The sequence below is a fragment of the Plecotus auritus genome (assembly GCF_963455305.1).
Source record: "Plecotus auritus genome assembly, chromosome: 10".
Lineage (NCBI taxonomy): Eukaryota > Metazoa > Chordata > Mammalia > Chiroptera > Vespertilionidae > Plecotus > Plecotus auritus.
The window spans coordinates 46,517,825-46,530,007 of record NC_137785.1 but is presented as its reverse complement, the minus strand read 5'-3'; the positions used below and the strand labels follow the sequence as shown (position 1 = coordinate 46,530,007).

Here is a 12,183-nt window from a genome sequence, read left to right as displayed (position 1 = left end):
TGGTCATTGGTGAGCATGTACCAGAGAGGGCAGGTGGGAGGGAAAGAGGGCAGACGACTCCCTAGATCTCACTGTGTTTCAGGTGCCATACTATGTTCTAGAATACAGCCATTAATAAGATAGCAGTACTCCCTGTTCTAATGGAGCTTACTGTCTAGTGGGGGAAGAAGGACATTAAATAAGTAATTCAGACTTTGGGTGGTGGTGAAATCGTATAGGTGGCGCCCCTGTTTTACTTTTAAAATATATAGATATAGATACAGATTTTAGAGAGGTAGAGAGAGAGATGATTGATTGGCTGCCTCCTGCATGCGCCACACCAGGATCTAGCCCGCAACCAGGGCATGTACCCTGACTGAGAATCGAACCGTGACCTCCTGGTTCATAGGTCAACATTCAGCCACTGAGCCACGCAGGCTGGGCTACTAGGCTCTTTCTAATCCAAAGGCAAATGCCTATGAACCTTTACCATTTCTTCCTGTTTCCTACCCAGGTGTATCATCTTTCTCTGCCCAGTCCTCTTCAAAATTACCTGACCGGGATTCAAACTGGTGACCTCTTGGTTCATGGGTTGATGCTCAATCACTGAGCCACACCAGCCAGGTGCCCTTTCTCCCCTTTTATAATGATACATAAACTCTCTTATACAGAACAGAACCCTTGATTTCCCCCCCCCCCCCGTGGATTTGATATATTCCGAACTCCAGATCAAGAACCTCTCATTGTTTAGTGGCATTAAGTACAGTCATTGTTTAACCCATCTTTGGTCATCCAGAAGGTACTTGAGAACCCAGCAGTGTCTCAGGGTCACCGATTTCCCCTGCTCAGTATTAAGAGATATAGAAGGTTTGCAAAATCTGTCCTGGCCCTGAGTAGTCACTCTGGAAAAGAGTCTATTTGAGTAAAGTTTTGACACATTTGTTCTTTATGTCATTCTGTAGTCTCAAAATGAACAATATAGGGAGACTTGTTTTGCTCATCCATAGTTTTTAAGTTTTCATTAGTGAAAGTTATTGCTGTTGTAGAGAAAGTTATAAAGATACCAGCTAAAAAATTTTATGGGGGGTTTGCATCTCAAGAAAACAAGCGTTGACTGCGGTTAGAACTCAGGCTGATTGCACATGGTAATTAACTATAATTGAAAATGTTTCTTCTAGAGATTGAGTTTTTGCTAAGTTTTTAGATATTATCATTACTTGAATTTTCCTCTTTCTCTGCCTTTCATTTTTACAGTCACCAGAAAGAAAATTTGTTTACTTATATATTTATGTATTATTTATTTTTTAATTTATTTTTTTAAAAATACATTTTTATTGATTTTAGAGAGGAAGGGAGAGGGGGAAAGAGAGATAGAAACATCAATGATGAGAGAGATTATTGATTGGCTGCCTCTTGCATGCCCCACACTGGGGATCGTGCCCTCAACTCCGGGCATGTGCTCTTGACTGGAATTGAACCTGGGACTCTTCAGTCTGCAGGCTGACACTCTATCCACTAAGCCAAACAGGCTAGGGCAGAAAGAAATTTTAAAGCATTTAAAAAATAGCCCTTTTCCTATATGCCACCCAGCACATAATCCTCATTTCCTCTAATTTCAAACATAAAGGAGAGCCCAGCTCAGACAAGAAGGATCCTTGCTGCATGCTCACTAGCTCATGCATTCTCTTTATTCTGAGAGGCTCTAGCTCAAACAAAAGGTACGAGGTGAAGGGCTACTCCAAGTTCCCAGCAGAGCTAATCCCTGCTTGGTCTTAAAAAAATAGAGATCGATTCACTTTGCAGTGAAGATGGCGTCCAGCAGTGGGACAAAAAACTTGGACTTTCGCCGCAAGTGGGACAAAGATGAATATGAGAAGCTCGCTGAGAAGAGGCTCACGGAAGAGAGAGAAAAGAAAGATGGAAAACCAGTGCAGCCAGTCAAGCGGGAGCTTCTCCGGCATAGGGACTACAAGGTGGACCTGGAATCCAAGCTTGGGAAGACAGTTGTCTTTACCAAGACCACCCCACAATCTGAGATGGGTGGATATTACTATAATGTCTGTGACTGTGTTGTGAAGGACTCCATCAACTTCCTGGATCACGTTAATGGAAAGAAACATCAGCGAAACCTGGGCATGTCTATGCGTGTGGGACGTTCCACCTTGGATCAGGTGAAGAAACGTTTTGAAGTCAATAAGAAGATGGAAGAGAAACAAAAGGATTATGATTTTGAGGAAAGGATGAAGGAGCTCAGAGAAGAAGAGGAAAAGGCCAAAGCCTACAAGAAAGAGAAACAGAAGGAGAAGAAAAGGAGGGCTGAGGAGGACTTGACATTTGAGGAGGATGATGAAATGGCAGCTGTGATGGGCTTCTCTGGCTTTGGTTCCACCAAGAAGAGTTACTGAGGCTTTCTATGCTTGGCCCTTTGCTGGGCTTAACTTTGAGTGTGGGCGGGGTCCTTTTTTGGTGGGGTGGGGGAGTACTTGGGAAAGTCCTTAACTGGCAATGGGGAGGGCTAGATGGTGGGTGTTTATGGTTTCCCTCGACCTTGAGAGAAAGCCCAGGAGGCAGAGGTAATGCTGTGGCATGTTCCTTTAGCCTCAGTGTATCACCCGCGTCACAGGCCCTCTGCCCATCTGTTCCCAATAAAGAAAAACCTCTTCTGAGGCTGCTTTCCCAAAACTTCCCCTGCATCTTTCCCTCTTCATCTATCCAGTCTTCTCTGAGCACCCTACATTTATCCTGTGTTCTGTCTTTGTTTTAATTTTGGCTCTTGCTTGGCCTGCCACAGAAAGGTTCTCTGGGCCCCCAGTTTCTAGTTGATACCATTTCCTTGACCAGCCACTCCCCACCCCCCACTGTGGTTCTCTGGCTACCTGTGCATGCATGTGTACTTTTGCCTGGGTCAGTAGTATGTGCGGATGTGTGTGCATGAATCTGTCACATAGAGGGAGCCTGAACTGGAACCTCAGAGCATTACCTTGGGGCTTGATATTCTTGTTTTCTTCAGTGCATGAAATAGGAAATTAAATGGGATGAGTGTTTGGTGTGGATTTTGTCTGTTGAGTTTTTTAACCTTTGTTTTTCATATGTAGACTGTTAGGCTGTTCCTGTTTGTTTTATTTTATTGAGGATTACTCTGTTTTTGTCTTCCTTGTGAGCAGGCTCTTGGAAGAACCTGTTTGATGCAAAAAAGAAAACGGAAAAAAACACACACCCTCATATGGGAGCCTTTGTGTGTCAGAGGCTGTTCAACATGTATAATAAATGGCATTGACTGGGCCTATTTCACACACACACACAAAAATAGAGATCTGTAATTCCTATTTGAACATGCTTTCAGAGTGGAGATCTTTGATCATGAGCTTCTCTTTGACATAATCTAGGGCCCACTGGTGATCCATTAGCTCCAAAACGTCCCACTTTGTCTTGAAAATTTTGTTGGTGTCTGCTGCATTTATGACCATGGCTGCTCCAGTCATTGCTCCTGTATCATTTCTGATTGGTCATTGGCATTATCTTGACCCAGAACCAGAGAGAGTGAATGCTCTGAAGCCCAAATACATAGCAGAAGTACCAGGATGCAGTTAATGTGAGTAGTTTGATTCCTTGCTGCAGCATAGACTTAAAATAGGGTCAGTAGAAATATGACTTTGGTTGTAACAGCTTGAGAATGTCTGGTTGATACATTTACCAATATAAGAATCATGGGGAGGACATTTTTTAATTCCCTTTTATTATGTCAGTGAGCATAGTGGGATCACTCATAGGAGAAGGTGGTCTATTTCCCCATTATTTTATTTTTTTGAAAAATCTGTCCTCTGGGTTGTTGAAGTAATATTTTCATGTGAAGAAGGACTGCTTGGGAATATAATTTCCATTTTACCTAACTGTACTTTGAATTAGGATTTAACTGTCAGATCCCTGCTTCTGAGTGAGCTTCTCATTACTCTGCAGCAGGGTGGACACAGTAGTGGATCATTCGCACAAAGGTGATGACAAAAATGGGCAGGACCACCCTGAGCCTGATGATGGAATAGAGCAGGAGTTCCCACCCATTGTCTTCACTGAGAACCAGCTAGAGCTAGGCCGGGGGCCCCAGGGCTTTTCCCTCCCAACCCCCTTCTTCTCAGGGCCTTCTCCTACCCCTCAGCCTGGCCATTATCTTGGCCCAGGACAGGCCTGGGTCTCTGGTCTCTTGCACTGCCTCCACCTGGAATGCCATTTGATTTAAAACAAGAGTATCTGAAGTTTATAGAATTCTAAAACAGAAACCAAGCATTCCTGGAAATCTTTGCCTATTCCAAATCAGTATTAAGACCACATTTGGGAGCTATTAAATGTAGGGCTTTTTGGACCACACTGACCCCCCGGCCTCAGTGATAAAAAGTAGGCTGTAGAACAGTATATACTGTATGAATTCACTTTTGTAAAAACACAGAAACCTTTATCACTGCCTAGTACATAAAATAGTACCACCCAGCTGGCGTGGCTCAGTGGTTGAGCATCAATCTATGAACTAGGGCAGTGGTCGGCAAACTGCGGCTCGCGAGCCACATGCGGCTCTTTGGCCCCTTGAGTTTTTAGGAAAGGCCAGCTTAGGAGTACCCTAATTAAGTTAATAACAATGTACCTATCTATATAGTTTAAGTTTAAAAAATTAGGCTCTCAAAAGAAATTTCATTCATCGTACTGCTGATATTTGGCTCTGTTGACTAATGAGTTTGCCGACCACTGAACTGGGGGGTTGCAGTTTGATTCCCAGTCAGGGCACATGCCCGGGTTGGGGGCTCAAGCCCCAGTAGAGGTCGTTCAGGAGGCAGCGATCAATGGTTCTCATCATTGATGTTTCTATCTCTCCCTCTCCCTTCCTCTCTCTGAAGTCAATAAAAATACATATTACAAAAAAAATAGTAAGTACTAATAATATTTATGGACTAATGTTTGAAAAGATTGAATGGATATATGGGAAAAATGAGTATTACACACTAAAAACGTTAATTATACTTATTTCTGTTGTAGTATTTATTTGTTTATAAGTGGTGAGAGATTGTTGAAAATGAATATTTTATCATAGAAAGAGCTGTGTAGGAAGTCATAAATTTAATCATTCCCTGAAATATTTCAAGCCACTAATAAGTTTTGTTATCCTTTTACTCTGAAAAGCAACATAATAAGTTGGGATATGTCATGAAGAAAAAATACCTTTCATAGTTTAGGTACATAGAGCAAACTGGGACACAATTCCAAAATAAATAGCTTAATAAAGCAGAGAGGTTTCAGATATAATAGCAGATGAGTGGTGGCTATCTAACTCGGGTCCCCCCTTTACTCTTTAAAACAGCAAGCTTAAATACTGGGATGGGAGACCAACCCACTGGCTGGAGACCTTTTAGGAGACAAAGAAGAAGTAATTCTTATCATTAGGGAGTTCATAGGCAAGTGACTATGACTGGGAAGTTACACTTACATTTATGTTTCAGCTGAATTCATTTTTAAGACAGGGATGATCAATTAGTCCTGCTTAAAAGGTTATAAAAAGAAACTACTTAACAGCATTACTTGAGAGTTCAAAAATACAATTTAAGATATGTCAAATAATTTGCTAGTTGTAAGTAAATGTTTATTGAGTCTTTTTCTTTCTTTTTTTTGGTGTGTGTTTGAATCATTTTTATTATTTTTTAAATTTATTTTAATAAATCTTTATTCAGATTATTACAATTGTTTCTCCTTTTTCCCCCCATAGCTCCCCTCCACCCAGTTCCCACCCCACCTTCTGCCCTTACCTCCCCACCACTGTCCTCATCCATAGGTGTATGATTTTTGTCCAGTCTCTTCCTGCACCCCCCATACTCCTTTCCCCCTGAGAATTATCAGTCCACTCCCTTTCTATGCCCCTGATTCTATTATATTCACCAGATTATTCTGTTCCTCAGGTTTTTAATTCACTTGATTTTTAGGTTCACTTGTTGATAGATATGTATTTGTTGTTCATAATTTTTCTCTTTACTTTTTTCTTCTTCCTCTTCTTTAAGAATACCTTTCAGCATTTCATATAATACTGGTTTGGTGGTGATGAACTCCTTCAGCTTTTTCTTATCTGTGAAGCTCTTTATCTGCCCTTCAATTCTGAATGATAGCTTTGCTGGGTAGAGTAATCTTGGTTGTAGGTTCTTGCTATTCATCACTTTGAATATTTCTTGCCACTCCCGCCCGTCTGGCCTGCATAGTTTCTGTTGAGAAATCAGCTGACAATCGTATGGGTGCTCCCTTGTAGGTAACTAACTGTTTTTCTCTTGCTGCTTTTAATATTCTCTCTTTGTCTTTTGCTCTTGGCATTTTAATTATGATGTGTCTTGGTGTGGTCCTCTTTGGATTCCTTTTGTTTGGGGTTCTGTGCGCTTCCTGGACTTGTAAGTCTATTTCTTTCACCAGGTGGGGGAAGTTTTCGGTCATTATTTCTTCAAATAGGTTTTCAGTATCTTGCTCTCTCTCTTCTTCTGGGACCCCCATAATTCTGATGTTGGTACGCTTGAAGTTGTCCCACAGTCTTCTTACACTATCTTCAACGTTTTGGATTTTTTTTTTTTTGCTCTTTGCTTTTTCGGTTGAGTGTTTTTTGCTTCTTTGTATTTCAATTCTTTGACTTGATTTTTGTGTTCCTCTAGTCTGTTTTTGGGTCTCTGTATAATATTTTTTATTTCAGTGTATGTTTAATTTCTAGTTGGTCCTTTTTCATATCTTCGAGGGTCTCGTTATATTTATCGGCCTTTTCTAGGATATTCTTGAAAAGCCTTATAACCGTGGTTTTGAATTCTATATCCAGTCGTTTGTTTTCCTCCATTTCTTTCGTTTGTGATCTGATTCTTTGACGCCGCATTTTCACTGCTTCCCTGAGTTGGTAAGGTAGATTTGTGTGCTAGGTTTCCAATATGGCCCAGTGGGTCTGCCTCCCCAGTTAACCTGAGGTGGACACTCTTGGTGCACCCCTTTGTGGACTGTGTGTACAGCCTTGTTGTAATTAAGTCTTGATTGTTGTTGGTATCACTGGGAAGAATTGACCTCCAGGCCAGTTGGCTGTAAGGATCAGCTGTGTCTATGCTGGGAGAAGTTCGGTGCTGGAGACAGCCTTATAGGATTAGACTTGCCAAATTGCAATAGCCTCTGTGCTCAGCTTGGATGGGGTGGAGTCTCAGTCTTGGCTTCCCGTCAGCCTTGCCCTTGTGCGCATGTGCGCGCCTTCAGACCTCTGTCTTCCCCGGCTCCCGAGTCTCCGCCCGAGAGTCCAGATTCCCCCCACAAGAGCGTGGGTCCCCAGGGGCTCGCCTGGAACTGGGGTCCAGTGCAGTCAGAACTGGGGTTCAGTGCAGTCAGGAGCCTCTGACTCCCTTCCACTAGGGAAAGCCTGTGGCAACCTCCGCAGCCTTTGTGCGCACTGGCGCGCGCGCCTTCAGACTTCTGCCTTCCCCAGCTCCCGAGTCTCCGCCCGAGAGTCCAGACTCCCCCCACAAGAGTGTGGGTCCCCAGGGGCTCGCCCAGAACTGGGGTTCAGTGCAGTCAGAACTGGGGTTCAGTGCAGTCAGAACTGGGGTTCAGTGCAGTCGGGGGCTTCCTTCCCCCTTCCGCCAGAGAAAGTCAGCCAGCCTCTCAGCCGCCCTTCCTCTCTGCGTGCACAAAGACCCTTTGCTGTACCTCCAATTCTCTGTCAGCTTTTCTCTTTCCTTCTAGTTGTAGAATTTTCATTCAGCCAGCTTTCCTGTGGTTCTGGATGGTGTCCGTTCTGTCTTTTAGTTGTAGTTTTGAAATTGTTGTGCGAGGCAGCAGTTTAGGTGCTTACCTATGCCGCCATCTTGGTTTCCTGTTGAGTCTTTAGGTCAGGGACTGTGCCAAATCTAACTTTAAAAAAATTATTTATTTTCTGGTCCTGGCTGGTGTAGGTCAGTTGGTTGAGTGTTGTCCTGTGCACTAAAAGGTCGCCGTTTAATTCTCAGTCAGGGCACATGCCCAGGTTGCAGGCTGGGATCTCCGGCTAGGAACGAGCAGGAGGCAGTGATTGATATTTCTCTCTCCCTCTCCCTTCCTCTCTAATAAATCAATAAAAACATTTAAAAATTTATTTTCTGAGTAGGTAATACTTCACTAGATGAAGCAATTTCAAAAAGGCCTGTAGTTTAAAGTCTTTCTCCCACCCTGTCTCCCAGCTACCGCGTTCTTGTTTCCAGGGAATTTTTATGCATATGCACATATACTTATCTGCTTTTTAAAATCACAGATGATAACATTATACAAATTGTACTCTCTTCTTGAGTACAAAGTATTTCATATCCGTATCTCATTTAATACAGTAGTAGTTAAGATAGGTACTCATTATTTCCATTTTACAAATAAGGAAACTAAGCTATCTAAATTTATTCATTTGTCCAGGGTAATGCTATAGCTTATAAGTTATAGATAGAATCTACTTTCTAGGTATAGAGGCGCTTATTTTGGTACTACTTATTTATTTATTTAACTTTTTGTTTTGAAACCATTTCAAACTTACAGAAAAGTTGCAAGAATAGAATAAAGTGTTTCATATATTTTTTGCCCAGAGTCTCCATTCAGGTTTCTGTAGCTATCTCAATAATGTTGGCAAAAGAAATCTACTCAGGAGCACACACATTCCCAGTTATTTTGTCTCTAGCTCCTTCAGTCTGGAACAGTTCTTCAGTCTTTCCTCAGCTTTCATGACCTTGATATTTTTGGAGATCAAAGGTCAGTTGTTTTGTAGACTATCAGTTGGCAATTATTCTAGGTTTCCTCACAATTATACTCATATTGTGCATTATTGGCCAAAATATCATGGAAGTAATGCTGTGTTCTTCCCATTGCATCCTATCAGGTGGCATAAGTGTTGATTGGTTCCATTAAAGGGAGAGAAGGGAAAAGAGGGGAGAGGAAAGTAACTTTTATTGGTTTGCTTTTCAGAGAGCCCTCTGTTCAGTAACTATCTTTCCCTTATAGCATCCTGGCGGAGAAGAGGTTCTGCTGGAACAAGCTGGTGCAGATGCAAGTGAAAGCTTCGAAGATGTAGGCCATTCCTCTGATGCTAGAGAAATGCTAAAGCAGTACTATATTGGTGATGTGCATCCGGTAAGAACCCACTGGGCTAGGAGTGCTTATGGGGAGGAAAGGTCCGGAACAGCCACAGAACAATGGAAATTCATTCAACTCAGCCATCAGGCTAAATTTTCTCCAGAATCACCTGTCCTCACTGTGTAACGATACAGTGTCTTTTTTGTAAAACAACACATGTAGTATCTCTGAAAAGCTAAGGAAACTGATTTTGGATGTCTTTGTTTAACCGATTGACTGATTTTTGTAATGTAGTTAACAACATCTCTACTTAATATAGTGGTTTGGGTGCTCTTGCAAATTCCTTTCTAAAGGTGGTAACTGGACTTTTTAAACCATACCATTCTAACAAGAGACCTTGATCTGCGCAGAGTCAGGCATACCCTTCTGCAGACCCTGATGTCTCTCAGGGAATGCATTTTCATCAGAATGTAGTTTCATGATCCAAGGTTAGAAACAACCACTTGTGAGCAATTCATTGGGATATGTCTTAAAAGACTATTTGTCTTCCTCTTTTAACAGAATGATCTTAAACCTGAAAGTGGTAGCAAGGTAAGAAGTCCTCTGTTTCTCTTGTGTATTTCAAGTCTTTATATTTCTACTTACATAGAATTGCTTTAAAAAAAATTAATGAGAAGTGTTTACTTTTCCCCCAAGCAAAAATCCTATTTTTCAGGAATTTGGACTCAGTGCCATCTCAGGAAAAAAGAATAGCTGAGTCTTGAACAGTAGGAAATATTTGTTCATGTTTCTATTTAATTTTTTTTTAAAAAAATTGAAACTCTAACACCATGCCCTGTATGGTTTTGAAAGAAATTAGTTTATGACCTCTATTGTAGAAAATAATTTATTATTCTTACATTAAATAGTACAGGTGATAATAATTGCTTCTGTATTGGAAAAAGAATTGAAAAGTTGATTTTTCTCTTACAAGTCTTAGAAGGAGTTGTAGACTGAAGTAATTGAATAGAACAGGCCTTTCTGTCCCCATTTCCCAAATTTAATCCTTTTACCATGTAGTATCAGATGGGCCTAACCTTTCCCATTTACTCAGTGATACAGCAGAAACAAAAGATTAAATATTTGAAAACCTTACTTTGCACTGCATAATGTAACAGGAGAAAATATGAAAGCCTCTTGTGCTTCCCACAAGCTGGGTGGTTCACCTCCTTTATTTCCTCACAATCTTCCTTGATTTCTGTCCATCAGATAGATAGCTATTACACTACCCTCTGAATTAAAGGGACAGCAGTTTAAAAGTAGCTGCCTAGAACATCATGGGAGTGATGCTCCTTCTCCTTTTCCTCTTTCTACCTTCTTGCTTCCCTTGCCTCATTGAGCTGGAATTATTGAACATGTTCAACACAGCAATTAAAGTTGGCCTAGACACAAGAATTCTTTCAACCCGAGATTGCTTGACAATGTCTGCCATCTGTTGCCCTGCAATTAAAGTGTGTAAATTAACTCTCTGTCTTGCTACCCTCTGCTACTCTGAACTGTTGAATTGTTTATGAAGGGGGATGAAATGGTTCTTTAAATGCTTTGTGAGCACTGTTGGTTTGTTTGTTCTCTCCTCCTAACACATTCTTGAATCCTCACTTTTCTAATTAACAAATTTGGCTCGCTGAGTGGCTCAGTTGGTTTGAAGCATTGTCCCATACACCAAGAGATTTGGGATTCGATTCCTGGTCAGGGCACATACCTAGGTTGTGGGAGGCAACCAATCCATGTTTCTCTCTCCCTTCCTCTCTTTCTAAAAATCAATAAAAAATATCCTTGGATGAGGATTAAAATAAAGAGAAAATTTGAACGAAGTCTAGTTTTGTTTATTGAATACTAGAGGCCCGGTGCATGAAATTCGTGCATGGGAGTGTGTGTCCCTCAGCCCAGCCTCCAATCTGGGACCCCTCGAGGGATGTCTGACTGCCCGTTTAGGCCTAATTCCGGGACCGGGCCTAAACGGGCAGTCGGACATCCCTCTCACAATCCAGGACTGCTGGCTCCCAACTGCTCGCCTGCCTGCCTTCCTAATTGCCCCTAACCACTTCTGCCTGCCAGCCTGATCACCCCCTAACCACTCCCCTGCCAGCCTGATTGATGCCTAACTGCTCCCCTGCCAGCCTGTTTGCCCCTAACTGCCCTCCCCTGCCGGCCTGGTCACCCCCAACTGCCCTCCCCTGCTGGCCTGATTGCCCACAACTGCCCTCCCTTGCAGGCCTGGTCCCTCCCAACTACCCTTCCCTGCTGGCCATCTTGTGGTGGCCATCTTGTGTCCACATGGGGGCAGCCATCTTGTGTGTTGGAGTGATGGTCAATTTGCATATTACCCCTTTATTATAGGATGGAGGCCTGGTGCATGGGTGGGGGCCAGCTGGTTTGCCCTGAAGGGTGTCCCAGATCAGGGTGGGGGTTCCCTTGGGGCGTGGGGCGGCCTGGGCGAGGGACCTGTGGTGGTTTGCAGGCCGGCCACGCCCCCCCGGTGACCCAAGCGGAGGCCCTGGTATCTGGGATTTATTTATCTTCTATAATTGAAACTTTGTAGCCTTGAGTGGAACAAAGCTTCCTGCTTGCTCTGTGGCTGCAGCCATTTTTGTTGGGATTTATTTATCATCTATAATTGAAACTTTGTAGCCTTGAGTGGAGGCCTGGGCCTGCCAGGGTGTGCAGAAAGCTTGGCTTCCTCCATTGTTGGGGAAACCCAAGCCTCTTGCTCACTCTGTGGCCGCAGCCATCTAGGCTGGGTTAATTTGCATAATCGCTCCTGATTGGCTGGTGGGCATGGCTTGTGGGTGTAGCAGAGTGATGGTTAATTTGCATATTACTCTTTTATTATCTAGGACAGGGGTCCTCAAACTTTTTAAACAGAGGCCAGTTCACTGTCCCTCAGACCGTTGGAGGGCCGGACTATAGTTTAAAAAAAAACAACTATGAACAAATTCCTATGCGCACTGTGGGCCCAGGAGGAGCTGCTAAGCAGGACAGGCAGTGGCACCCGGCGAGCCGGATAAATGTCCTCAGTGGGCTGCATGTGGCCCGCGGGCCGTAGTTTGAGGACCCCTGATCTAGGATGTCTGGGAAACATTGCTCTTA

General features: G+C 42.9%; 2 protein-coding genes across 3 annotated transcripts in view; both read left to right on the top strand.

The window, feature by feature from the left end:
* Positions 1-12,183, top strand: part of CYB5B (cytochrome b5 type B) — a 32,670-nt gene that overhangs the window by 5,286 nt on the left and 15,201 nt on the right. Inside the window, exons 2-4 of one of the 2 annotated variants that reach the window (XM_080645828.1) lie at positions 8,983-9,111; positions 9,616-9,645; positions 9,770-9,821. In XM_080645828.1, the coding sequence (XP_080501954.1) occupies positions 8,983-9,111; positions 9,616-9,645; positions 9,770-9,811 (201 nt within the window). In that variant the 3' untranslated portion in view covers positions 9,812-9,821. The remainder of the gene's footprint in view (positions 1-8,982; positions 9,112-9,615; positions 9,646-9,769; positions 9,822-12,183) is intronic. The other variant, XM_080645827.1, reaches the window with a different exon arrangement.
* LOC308235870 (zinc finger matrin-type protein 2-like) lies at positions 1,675-3,162 on the top strand. Its single transcript, XM_080645047.1, has one exon. The coding sequence runs from the start codon at positions 1,788-1,790 to the stop codon at positions 2,382-2,384; it is 597 nt and encodes a 198-aa protein (XP_080501173.1). The 5' UTR covers positions 1,675-1,787; the 3' UTR covers positions 2,385-3,162.

Excerpts from the sequence above, each read along its gene's own strand:
- LOC308235870 (XM_080645047.1), top strand. The coding sequence starts at position 1,788 with ATGGCGTCCAGCAGTGGGACAAAAAACTTGGACTTTCGCCGCAAGTGG.